At 50.0% G+C, this 12,358-nt stretch overlaps 1 protein-coding gene across 1 annotated transcript; it reads left to right on the top strand.

Moving 5' to 3' along the window:
• The first annotated feature begins 1,987 nt into the window (after positions 1 to 1,987).
• On the top strand, positions 1,988 to 9,211 carry Tmem214 (transmembrane protein 214). The gene is made up of 17 exons (XM_051181762.1): positions 1,988 to 2,195; positions 2,982 to 3,181; positions 3,600 to 3,750; positions 3,920 to 4,054; positions 4,222 to 4,304; positions 4,673 to 4,778; positions 4,864 to 4,945; positions 5,222 to 5,323; positions 5,670 to 5,811; positions 6,098 to 6,189; positions 6,419 to 6,467; positions 6,597 to 6,710; positions 6,916 to 7,033; positions 7,696 to 7,792; positions 7,956 to 8,124; positions 8,261 to 8,406; positions 8,523 to 9,211. Exons 1-17 carry the CDS (start codon positions 2,048 to 2,050, stop codon positions 8,647 to 8,649), a joined length of 2,061 nt encoding a protein of 686 aa, XP_051037719.1. The 5' UTR covers positions 1,988 to 2,047; the 3' UTR covers positions 8,650 to 9,211.
• The last annotated feature ends 3,147 nt before the right edge of the window (positions 9,212 to 12,358 follow it).

A 12,358-nucleotide genomic window follows, 5' to 3' on the forward strand; every position in this document is an offset into this window, starting at 1 on the left:
GTTCACATGTACTCAATCCTTGGCCTTGCCAGGAACTGAGCCAGTTCCAGCAAACACCTTCCAGGTGAAGTAATGGATGCAGTAAAGCATGGCTTGTCTTGCGGCAGTCTGGCACATAGACCCACCAAATGGTGCCTTGCTATAAGATAATTACTCCAGCTAGGATTTGGAGTGGTCTCACCACAGCAGGGGACCCATGGGAGGAAGGAGGAAGTCTGCAACTGTGGCTATGGGGTAATGGGGATATCCTTGGCCAAGGAACGTTTGGTTCCTGTCTCCTGTAGACTGGACTAAATGTTAACCCTCAACTGCTTATCAGAGTGCTCACACCCCACAGAAGCCATGCAGCAAACAAGCCTGGGCCCAGAGGACAGCAGTGTCTATATGCTTTCTGTTTTCCTTTATTGTGTGTGTGTGTTACACTGGGGGTAAACACCAGAGCACATACACAGGTACTCAGGTGACACCCCAGACCCCAAGTGTAGAGCTAGATATAATGGGAAGAAGGACTCCGAAACACTTCCATGTCATCCACACCACCCCACACTCCTGGAGCATGTTTGCCAAAGAGCCAAGATAACCAAGGTCCTGGAAGCCCAACAAAGACCAAGAATGTGGAAGTGAATGTGAGTCCCTTGGAAACTGCCGAGACCAATGGTTCTCAACCTGTGGGTCATGACCCCTTTGGGGGTCGAATGACCCTTCCACAGGGATCGCCTAAGACCATCAGAGGACACAGATATTTACATTATGATTCATAAAAGCAAAATTACAGTTGTGAAATAGCAACAAAAGTAATTTTATGGTTGTGGGGTCACCACAACATGAAGAACTGTATTCAAGGGCCACAGCATTGGGAAGGTTGAGACCCGCTGACCTAGCCCACGGATAAGGAGGTTTGCTCAAGGTGGTAGAAACCTTGGCTAGAATTCAAGCTCTTTTTTCAAATATTTATTTTTTTTTATTTATGTATGTGTATCTATGTGTGAGTATGTGCATGTGTGTGGGTACTCTCTGATGCCAGAAGAGGGCATCAGAACACCTGTCATGGGAAAGCCAGTTCTCTCTTCCCAAAATAGGGCCTCTTCTGTGACCATACATGTGACAACAGGGACTGAACAAAAGGAGCATTGTTGTTGTCTGAAGTAGTCAGTGACCTCAGAAATGAACACAGTGATCAGCCCAGAGACATTCCATCTCAGAGCTCCCTGAAACGCCAGCCATCCTCAGGTCTAAAGGGCACCGAGGGCCCCACAAGGAGGCTGCAAGCGTTGGCCATTCCTCACTTGCTGTCTCCCTGTGTGGCTCAACCTTCACACAGTTCCACGTTCTGTTTTTACAAGGGACATGTCACCTTCCCACTGTTTTCGAAGGTCTAGAGAATAAAGTCCAGATTTGGCAACCAAGATCCTTTCCCAATCTTATCAAGTCCCACCATGTTGAATCACTTACAGTTTTAGCACCCTAGACCTTTGCCTAAATTAATAAAGCCATGCAAGTGAAGTAGTCTCCACTGGCTATGATCCCCAACCAATGAAATTTCTTCCTTCCTTGGAGCCATCTCAACTGCCACTTGTTTCAGGAACCCTTCTCTTATCCTCCTAGGGCTTCGTTCCTCCCACTACTGAACTACATGTCCTGTAAGAAAGTGTACTGCCTTTAATCCAAGCACTCAGCAGGCAAAGAGGTAGGTAGAACTCTGAGTTCAAGGTCAACCTGGTCTACAGAGAGAGTTCCAGGACAGCCAGAGCTGCACAGAGAAAGCCTGTCTCGAAAAACCCAAAGGAGGAGGACGAAGAGGAAGAAGGAGGACAAAACAAGAAAAACAGGACTAGTCCCATTTCCAAGCTGGACATAGCAGGTTGCAGAGGAGGGATTTTTGCGCCGCAGGGGCGGGGCCTGGCCGCCGCCGCCATTCCCCAGACCCGCCGAGCGGTGTCGCGGACAGACTACGAGTCCCAAGCTGCCTTGCGGCGGCGGCAGCGGCGACGTGGCACCGCGCGAAGGCCGTGCGACTGGAAAGCCGGGAGGTGGCGGAGCCGAAGTCATGGCGGCCAGGGCAGCGGGCAGCGGGGGCTGGGAGGTGGTAAAAAAGGGCCGGCGACCTGGAGCAAGCGGCGGTGGGAGAGGCGGCGGCGGTGGTGAGCGCCGAGCGCTCGGAGAGGCGAACGGAGTGTGGAAATACGACCTGAGCTGTGAGTACTCGCCGCCGCCCACCTGGGCCTGGGGGGCAGGGGCGCGGCGGAGCAGCGGTGGAAGCCGGGAGCGGATCCGCGGGACCCCGGCCACCCCGGCTGATAGCGCAGGGAGAGATGGCTATCCCCACTGCCCAGGTCAGGAAGCGGAGGCCCAGCGAAGCAGACTTTCGAGTCGGATGAGACTGGAATTCCGATCTCCATCTGTTCTGGCCTTTGCACACCCAACCCGCTCAGCTGTCCTGGCCCTCGTTGATCAGGCGTCTGAGCGACGGGCAGAGGCATCCGGGATCCTACACAGTGCCCCTTCTAAATTTAAGTAACCAGCAGGTCTTGGAGGAACGATCCGACATACACTCCTGGAGTTAATCTCAGTGTCATCTATCCCGTAGTCTCCAGAGGATGGGGGAAAGCTTGCTACTTGTTGAGTATAGAGTTGTCATTTCAGAACCAACAAGAACGGGGAGTAGGTATGTGCTGGAGAAATTCTGCCCTCACAGACTAGCAGCCAGACCCGCCGAAGCCCCCCTCTGTACCCGAGTCTGGCTTAGCTCCAGCATACTTGGACTTTTTTGATAAAGGACAGGAAGTGCCAGGGACCAGCTGGTGCTGACTGAAATCAGCCACCGGGCGGGCTCTTCTCTGTGCTCCTAAAGCTCCCGAGGAAGGAGCGTGGAACAGTGAAATACTGTGAATGACTTAGGTAACCCTGTAGAGAAGGGACTACTGTCCTGAGCCCTGGGGTCCTAAGGGTGCCCTGCTGTTTTCTACCTGTCTTCATTCCAGCTCCAATCCAGACCACAAGCACTCTCTATGAGCGTGGCTTTGAGAAAATCATGAAGCGGCAGAATAAAGAACAAGTCCCACCCCCTACTGTAGAGTCTAAGAAACCAGCAAACAAGAAGCAGCCAAAGAAGGTGACAGCTGTCGCTAGCCAAAACCAGAAGCAGGGCCCATTCCGAAATCTGGAGGGTGCGCTGGAAGCTGTAAGTATGCCTAGACTTGGGGTGCCCAGGGAATGTGGGATTTAGGGCACTCAGATGAGAGTTCTAGAAAAGGTGAAAAAGCCAGAGGACAGAGTGTTTGCACTTGGAGTGGAAAAATGGGTGAGGCGAGTGATGGAAACCCAAAACCAAGATAGAGATGATAGAAAAGCTGGTCTGGGTTCTTTGTCCCATAGAAGCACTTCCCACCTTGCCTCTGTTCTTGCCCTTGAACATGTCAAGGGCCTACATGTGTGTGGCATGGAGATCAGCATTCTCAACTGTCCTGCCCCATACTTTCTTAGGATCTGGGTATGGTAAGATCGTAGAGTCCACATACAAAAACCTACTTCAGCCACTTTCCTGCCCTAGTCTCCTTCCCTTCCCCTTACAACTCACCATGGAAGTCTCTCCCTGACAGCTGGATGTGACAGCTCTGCAGAAGGAACTGGACAAGAGCCAGAGTGTGTTCACTGGGAACCCCTCTGTATGGCTGAAGGACCTGGCCAGCTATCTCAACTACAAGCTCCAGACTCCTCGGATCGAGCCTACTCTGAGCCAGTATCCACATGGTATGTTCCTCCATCCCTCAGTTCAGATAAGGCCAAGGACATTCTGAAAGGGTGGATGTCCCTAAGAGCCCAGTGCCTCTCCTGTCCTGATTTCAGACATGGGGAAGAGAAAGCCAGCCTTAATGCAAGGGCATCTCATTCTAGCACTCACAGAGGCCAATGGCCCCAGATTATCCCTACAGCCTCGTGAGCCGAGAGCTGCGTGGGATCATCCGAGGGCTCCTGACCAAAGCTGCAGGGTCTGTGGAGCTCTTTTTCGATCACTGTCTGTTCACCATGCTGCAAGAGTTGGATAAGACACCAGGTAAGAGAGTCTATGAAGGATGGCTGTCTGGAGAGCCCACTCCTTAACAAAAATGTTTCTGGGAGAAGAGGGGGGAAGAGGAAATTACGGCTTTGGCTCACAGGTGAAAAAAGAAAGTGTGAGATGACAAGTCATATGAGTAGGTCTGAGAACATATATCTCTCTAGGGGAGTCGCTACATGGGTACCGCATCTGTATTCAGGCCATTCTGCAAGACAAGCCCAAGATTGTCACCTCAAACCTGGGCAAGGTGAGCCCTGGGTGATGCTGGGGACACAAGGGGTAAAACTAGGGAAACTAGACAGAATCTACATTGTTAGGCTTGGTTGTGGAAAGGAATAACACATAATATCATTAACTATGTGTCTCTTTTGTTTAAGGATGGCCCATACATTCATTGTATTATCGAATGGCTAGGCCGTAGAGAATGTTCCATAGCTTTCCTAGAACTGGTCAGCCAGTTTGAGGAGAGTGGGAGAAAGTGTCACTGCAGCCACTGTGCCACACCACCATAGGGCCCCACTGTTCTTGGCACCTTTCCCACCTATAATCTTCCCACTAGGGTCTGTAGTGCTGGTGTGCTGACCTATAACCTGGCATTTCTACCCATTTCCTCAGTTCCTGGAGCTTCTGAGGTCCCACCAGAGCCGACCAGCAAAGTGCTTGACCATCATGTGGGCTCTGGGGCAAGCAGGTTTTGCCAACCTCACCGAGGGACTGAAAGGTAATGGACAGAGAAGGATGGATTGGTCTCTTCTCTGGTAGCCCCTGTGCATGAGCCTGAGACTTGCTGACTTTTGACTCTACAGTGTGGCTGGGGATCATGCTGCCTGTGCTGGGCATCAAGTCTTTGTCTCCCTTTGCCATCGCATACCTGGACCGGCTGCTCCTGTGAGTAATGGGGGGACAGCGAGGGGAAGGCCCAGGGTGTCCACAAGAGGCTGTTTCGGCAAAATGGGATGCCGTGATCCTGGTCTCCATAGATGCGAGGAAAATCAGGACCAGCTCCTCCCACCTCCAAGTGTGATGGTGAGGAAGGAAAGGGAGGGAGCCATTGAGGGCTGGGGCTGGGGTAGAGTTTATGCCCTTCTCCCTGTACACTGTCTTAGGAGTTCATGACTGGAGCATCAGAGTGGCTTCCAACAAGCCTGCTTCTTCCTTCTCTAGGATGCATCCTAACCTCACCAAAGGCTTTGGCATGATTGGTCCCAAGGACTTCTTCCCACTTCTAGACTTTGCCTACATGCCCAACAACTCCCTAACCCCCAGGTAGGACTGCTTTGGAGCATGCATACAGGGGAGAGTTCCCAGCACAAAGTCGAACCACACAGTGCATTTGTATCCCCTGTTCTCCAAAACTAGATTCACGACTGGAAAATTGAATGTGAGATTTCAAGGGGCCTTTGAGGCCCAGAAATTATATGTCTTTGAATGTGACAGTTTTTCTTTTTAGTGTAACATTGGGCAGTCTTTAAGGAGACAAACTTTGCAAGGTGCTACTGTGTACAGAGACTCAGAACCATCCCAAGACACTTAGTGACTCTCCCTTCATGCTGGGGATGAGCTCAAGTGTCACAGTTCCCTTTACAGCCTGAGCCTGGCCCCCCTCTCCTAGCCTGCAGGAACAGCTGTGCCAGCTCTTCCCCCGACTGAAGGTGCTGGCATTTGGGGCCAAGCCAGAATGCACCCTACATACCTACTTCCCTTCGTTCCTGTCCAGAGCTACCCCTAGCTGTCCTGCTGAAATGAAGAGAGAGGTAAGCAGGCTCCTCTTGCCTGGAGTACAGCTGCAGTCTCTTCCACAGCCACCTCTGTGGGCTTTCCCATGGGAGTATGGGCCTGAGAGGTGGGAGAGTGGTTCGTAGTGGCCTGTCACTTGTAGACAAGGCTGCAGCTTAGGAGCCACACCTACTCCATGACAGCTTCTCAGGCGTCTTGTCCACATTTCTCACCTTTTGTGGCACATATGTTGTTTCCAGAAGCCCAGCACCCTCCTTTCACCATCCTAAAGCCCCAGCATTCTCTCTCTTTTGTCTTGTGCAGCTCCTGGGCAGCCTGACCCAGTGCCTGACCGTGGACCCCCTCAGCACCAGTGTCTGGAGACAGCTGTACCCCAAGCACCTGTCACAGTCCAGGCAGGTGGGGGTGGGGTCACCTGCTCTGATGTACACAGAGAAGCCTCCTAGTATGTGCTTTCCAGACTGGGGCTGGTGTGTCATAGCAGAGACACTGGTCAGTGTTCTCCAGGCTCATACCTGTCTGTCTGAGTGAGAACGCGGCTGGGTGGGGTGTCTGAGCACAGGCAGAGGCGGGACAGAGCAGGCCCAGTGGGCTGCTGACTGACTGAAGCATGCTTCTCCACAGCCTGCTGCTGGGGCACTTGCTCACATCCTGGGAGCGGGTTCCCAAGAAGGTGAGGAGCTGAGAGGATGTGGGAAGCCAGGGCTTGTCTGGGTTCTCCCTTGGTGAAGCAAGATGGGGGCTCAGGATCCTGTTCCAGGCCAGGGCTCACATTCTCAACTCATCTCTTGGTATTCTGTAGGCACGGAAGTCTTTGCAAGAAACCATTCAGTCCTTCAAGCTTGCCAACCAGGAGCTTCTAAAGAAGGGCAGTGGTATCAATGAGCATATTGTCACCTGCGATACAGCCTGCAAGGTGTGACACCTAACATATCCAACCTGTCCCCCATCCTACATCTATCTTGGCACACCCTGGTTTGGGCTTGGGTCACATCCCTGTCCTGCCTATCTGTGGATTTCCCCCACTACCTCAAGCTTATGTGTGGGCCTAGCTTGGGGTTGCACTAGGAAGCAGAGGCCAGGCCTTCTACCTCTGACCACTGTCCTCTCTCTGCTGCCAGGGCTTGTTGCAACAGGCACGGGGTCCTCGGCCACCCTGGGCCCGGCTGCTCCTGCTGCTTCTGGTCTTTGCAGTAGGATTCCTGTGCCATGACTTTCGGTCGCATAGCTCCTTCCAGGGTAAGGAATGGTTGGTCATCTGGGAAGAAAGCATGCTGGTTGGGCACAGAGTTGTATGTAGCACCTCCAAACTCCACCTTGTGGAGTTTGTATTGTGCCACAATACAAACACGTTCACCTCAGGGTTCTATGCAGACTGGAGTGACACTCTGCAGGAGAGACCTGATTACAAATTTACAATACCTAAACACATTTTCTACTTTTAACTCCTGAGGACGAAGAAAGATTTAGCCCCACATTAAGATCATAGCTAGTAGGAACAGAAAGATAACTAAGTGGTCCCATGGGCTTGCTGCCAAGTATGACAAGCTTACACATGGGTACACATGGTGGAAGTCAGTGAATGTCCTGACCCACGTGCATGCTGTAAATGCACTAAGTAAATTAGTGAATGTAATTTAAAAAAGAAAAGATTACCAATAGTAAAAGGCAGATGCTCAGACCTGAGGTCTTCTGACCCCTAAGTCCAAGACTCTGTGCAGCGCCCCGTTCTCCCTGTTCTTGACCCAGCAGAAGGCACTCAGCCCTCCAGACCTGTTTAGTTAGACCCTAGAGCACACAGGACTGCCTACTGCCTCCCTGTGCCTGCCCCAGGACCTGGAATGTCTGTCTTCCAAGCCCTTACCCCTGCTCTCCCAGCTCACCAAAGACTTCCTTTGCAGCCTCCCTCACGGGCCGGTTGCTTCGATCATCTGGTTTCTTGCCTGTTGGCCAGCACATGTGTGCCAAGCTCTACTCCTACAGCCTGCAAAGCTACACGTAAGCTGCTGCCAAGGAGTGCGGGTGGTGCTGGTGGTCAGGGCTGGTTTGAACAATGGGAAGTACTTAATATTCCTGTCCTCCTCCCCTTTTTGCCTGATCTTTGGTGAGCAAGGTGTCCTGTAGAAGCTCAGTATGCCTCTGTCCTCCACTTTCTCTATAGTTGGCTGCAGGAGACATTGCCAGCCTATGGCTCCCACCTGCTTGCTGTGGTACAGCCCAGTTTGCAGCTGGCCTGGACGCATACTAATGCCACAGTCAGCTTCCTTTCTGCCCACGGTGCCTCCTACCTAGCCTACTTTGGTGACCACCTTGCTGGCTTCTTGCTGAGGGTAAGCTGGAGATCAGGACTCAGAAAAGGACCCATCTTCCCAGAGACAGAGTTCTTGGGAGGGAGCAGTCCTGCATGGGTAGAATCCCATTGTCCTGGGCTTCCTGTCCCAGCCACTTTTCTTGGTGCTGCTGCAGGTTGAGTTCCCTGAGGCCCTGCACCAGCTCTTGCACTCCTTGAAGGAGCTGCTGCTGCTCATCCACCATAGTGTGCTGCTGCCGGTGTGGCACCTGCTGCTGGCAGCCCTGGCCCGAGCCCAGGAGCATTGCCACAAGGTCTGCAGGTAAGTCCTTCACTCCAGACTACAGGGTCCCTGGAGACCACATTTCTGGCCCTTGGGGACAAGGGTACACCATTCTTCTTGTCTTATGAATTTAAGCTCCTCTGCTCTGCTCGTAGAGGAGAAGTGACCTGGGACTGCATGAAGACACAGTTTGGTGAAGCTGCCCGGTGGACCTGGCTCTGCCTACAGGACGTCACAGTGGCTTTCTTGGACTGGGCACTCGCCATGATATCCCAGCAATAGATCCTGCCTGGCCACTGGTTTCTGTGGTGGGCAAGCTATCAGAGACTGCTGCAGGGTAGAGAAGGGCAGCTTTCTTCACTTGGGGTCTGAGGTCTATCTCCTGGGCGAGGGGACTGGGCAGGAGCTTCTCGGACTCCTGCTCACAGGTCTGCTAGGTTTCTTAGGCCCAGTTGCACAGCTCCCAGCCTCCTTGAGGCTGGGAGCCTTTCTCTACTTCTCTCACCCCTCAGTCCCTCCATCTCAGCACTTCAGTCCCCATAGTCCCCTCCAAAGAAGGGAGGCAGCCTTCTTTCCCCATTCCTGGTCATAACTTAAGCCACAGAAGGAGGAGGAGGGAAAGGGTTTCAGAAGGGCCGGTGCCACAGTGGATGACAGCAGCATCTCTTCCACCAGCAGCCTGGGTAGCCATCAGTGGACATGCAGGCCACATGGAAATGCCTGTTACCTGAGAACACCCAGAGCAAGCAAGCCTTCTGTCCACGTGGACAGTAGCGCCCTTCCATCAGCCTGCCAAAGGCCATCAGCATATGGCTCCTGGGTGGAATAAAGGACAGAGATTGGATTTTTAGCTTTCCTTTCTTTGCATCTTAATGTGGGACAGGACCACAGGCTTGGGCCTCTGCCCCAGGAATTGCATTATAATTGACCCAGAAGAGAAAGTCCATCTCTGTCACTCAAAAGGAGGTTCCTATGATGCACTTGACTCTGATTTTGTCTGACTTGTCAATGATCCCTATCCAAAATTTGCCCTCCATGTCGTTGAGAAAACTGGCAGAGCTGGGTAATCTCCTAATCCTTCATTTATTAATTGATCATTTTCATTTTATGAGACAATGGTTTAGAACTAGCCAGGGTTTATTACCAGTCTTTTAATTTTGGTTTAAGACAACGCATTGGCAGTGTGGTGAGTTCTGTCCCTTGGGCTCTTTAGGTCTACTAAGTGCTGTCCCTCAGGTAGCTTTGTTTCCCCTACAAGAACCACAGTTCGGCAGGAATGGCAGCTGCTTCCTTTCCATCCATCCCCTGTGGCACTTCCCCAAGTGAAGTTAAAGTAGCAAGTGTAGGAACATTTTGACCCACTCTATACCCTTACCTCATGATTTGGGGAGGACTTTCGCAGCCTGAGTAGCCACAGCACAAGACAAGATACTAATGCATTTGCAAGAAGAGTTAAGAAAATACTATCCTGGTTGTGTTTTGCCTTGTTTTTTCCCAATCCAGCATCCTTGGGGATGTCATGATTCTGTGCTAGCATTTACTCTGTGGTGATTTAACTTTGGTTCATAATTTCTAGTGTTAAAATCCTTAGATGTCCAGGTGCACACCTTTAATCCCAACACTTGGTAAGCAGAGAAAGGTAGATCTGAGTTCTAGGTCAGTCTGGTCCACAGAGGGAATTCTAAGTCAACCAAGGGTACACAGAGAAGCTATGTCTCCAAAAACAAAGAAAACCTAATGTACTATAATATCAGTAAATGATGTTAGCACACAGGTAAAAATTTTTGAGTGTTATTTTAGAGCAATCTCAGGTTCATGTCAAAGGCAAAAAGAGAAGCTTATCCTTACTACCACCATGACATGCACACATAGCTTCCCCACCATCAAATCTCTCACCAGGGCAGGACATGCATGTGTTACAGTCTGACCCTATAGTGACTCAGCTACCACCCAAGGTCTGTACCTTAGCGCTTCTTGCCTTCTAAATTAGTTACATGAATGCCTATTAGGGGTCTGGGGGAGATGACTCAGTGGTCAAGAGCACATACTACTACTTCTGCAAGAGGACCCACATTCAGTACCCAACACTCATACTAGAATGGTCCACAACCATAACTCCAGCACGGATCCCTGATGCCTTTGGTGTCTATAGGCACCTGCACTCATGTACACACACACACACACACAATTAAAAGTCTTAAGTGCCTGATGGCATGTGTCTGCCACTCTACAGACAGGTAAGTTTCACCAACCTAGAGATGCCCTGGCTTCCCCAGAGCCACTGGAGGTAACCGATCTTAACAGTCTCCAGATTTTTGCCTCCTTTCCCACACTGCCATGGCATTGATTATCACACATGTTTAAGTTATCTCTTCCGCCACAGAGAAAAGTTTCTGTTCCCCAAACAGCCAAGGGCGTTTCAAAAGGAGGTAGAATCCTTAAGTGGCCTTTAAGCCAGCTGAGCTAACAACCTGGGAAGGAAGACAAAGCCATTTCAGTGAGTGGTTTCTGTTACATTCACCATGTTCCTATTAAACCCCATATTCCAAATTGCCTGGGCCATAGCCACATCTTGATGGTTTGGCTGTGCACACGGCTGGACCACCTGGCATCAGAGGGCATTATACAGGGGCAGAGTGCTGCTATGAAAGACGGTCACAGTAAGGAGTTGAAATGATCTAGAAATGTCTTTCTAGAAATTTCTTGAGATCCCAGAATCAAAGTCATATCTGATACTTTTGAGTGTGGATGCATTAATGTTGATGTTACAGAAGAAAGTGGTATATTCAGTTAGATATATCGCTGTTCTCATGAGCTGGTGGAGGAAGTGCCATTGTCTACACAATTTAGGATGAGAAAAAGAGGTCACACAAATCCCAGTATTATGGTAGTGTGGAGTATCTGAAGCCAGTGGGAAGCAGTTAAAATTTCTCTTAAAAGCTCCTGAATAGATCATTTATTTAAGTGAATCTAATGCCAAGTCACTGACCTCACTGAAGCTAAGTATTTGGGACTATAAGTTGTGAACTTGGAACAGGCCTGCAACAGCTATCATTGCTAACCATGAAGAGCCAAATGTGAAGCACACCTCCAATTCCAGCACTGGAGTGGGAGAAGGGAAGAGGCTCACATGTCAAAGTCATCAGCCTGATCTACAAAATGTCAGCACTGAAGAGGCAAAGGCAGGTGAATCTCTGAGTTCAAGGCCAGCCTGGTCTACACAGTGAGTTCTGGACAGCCTGGGCTATGTAGAAAGACCCTGTGTCAACAACAAAACAAAACAAAAAAAGCAAGAAATCAAAAAGAGTGAACATCCTAGCCCACCAAGTCTGAAAGTATGTATGGTCAGAAATCCTCTAGAACCTTCTAGGGGTTCTAAGAACTTGAGACTTTCTTCATAATAATACTAAGATATTATTTGCCTTTGTGATTGACATGAGTACTGCTGGTTTTAAACATAAAACTGTTAGGACGTCAGTGTGAGTACAGGTAGTGTTGTTAAAGTGTTAGTACTCCTACAGCCCTTTGACTTAAGCGTGTCCTTGGTGGAATGGGAGATGGGCTGTGATGCCACAGCATGACTAGAGTTCATGAACCCACTAAACAGTTTTGAGACTTACTCATTGTTAGGAAACCTAAAACAGTTTTTCTTCAACTAATACAGCAAAAAGGCAATAAAGAATTCCTTTTGGAGCTCGGTGTGTGAAAAGTATATCAGCAACTAATAAAAGTATAGCATTTACTCTTTAATTTCAGCACTCAGAGGCAGGCAGATCTTGTGAGCTCAAGGCCAGTCTGGTCTACAGAGCAAGTTCCAGGACAGCTCCACAGCTACAGAAAAACCCTGTCTTAATAAACCAAAATCCCAAAAGAAGAAGAAGAAGAAGAAGAAGATGTATGTATGTATGTATGTATGTATGTATGTATGTATGTGTATGTATGTATGTATATATGTATACATATATTCCATTTATGAAAAAAGATCATTGGA

This window comes from Phodopus roborovskii, unplaced genomic scaffold (assembly GCF_943737965.1).
Source record: "Phodopus roborovskii unplaced genomic scaffold, PHOROB, whole genome shotgun sequence".
NCBI classification, from domain to species: domain Eukaryota; kingdom Metazoa; phylum Chordata; class Mammalia; order Rodentia; family Cricetidae; genus Phodopus; species Phodopus roborovskii.

Bases quoted from the DNA above. Each gene is read 5' to 3' on its own strand.
- Tmem214 (XM_051181762.1), top strand. From the start codon at position 2,048: ATGGCGGCCAGGGCAGCGGGCAGCGGGGGCTGGGAGGTGGTAAAAAAG. The intron at 7,034-7,695 runs GTAAGGAATGGT...CTTCCTTTGCAG, and splicing joins GTCGCATAGCTCCTTCCAGG to CCTCCCTCACGGGCCGGTTG. The intron at 8,407-8,522 runs GTAAGTCCTTCA...CTCTGCTCGTAG, and splicing joins CATTGCCACAAGGTCTGCAG to AGGAGAAGTGACCTGGGACT.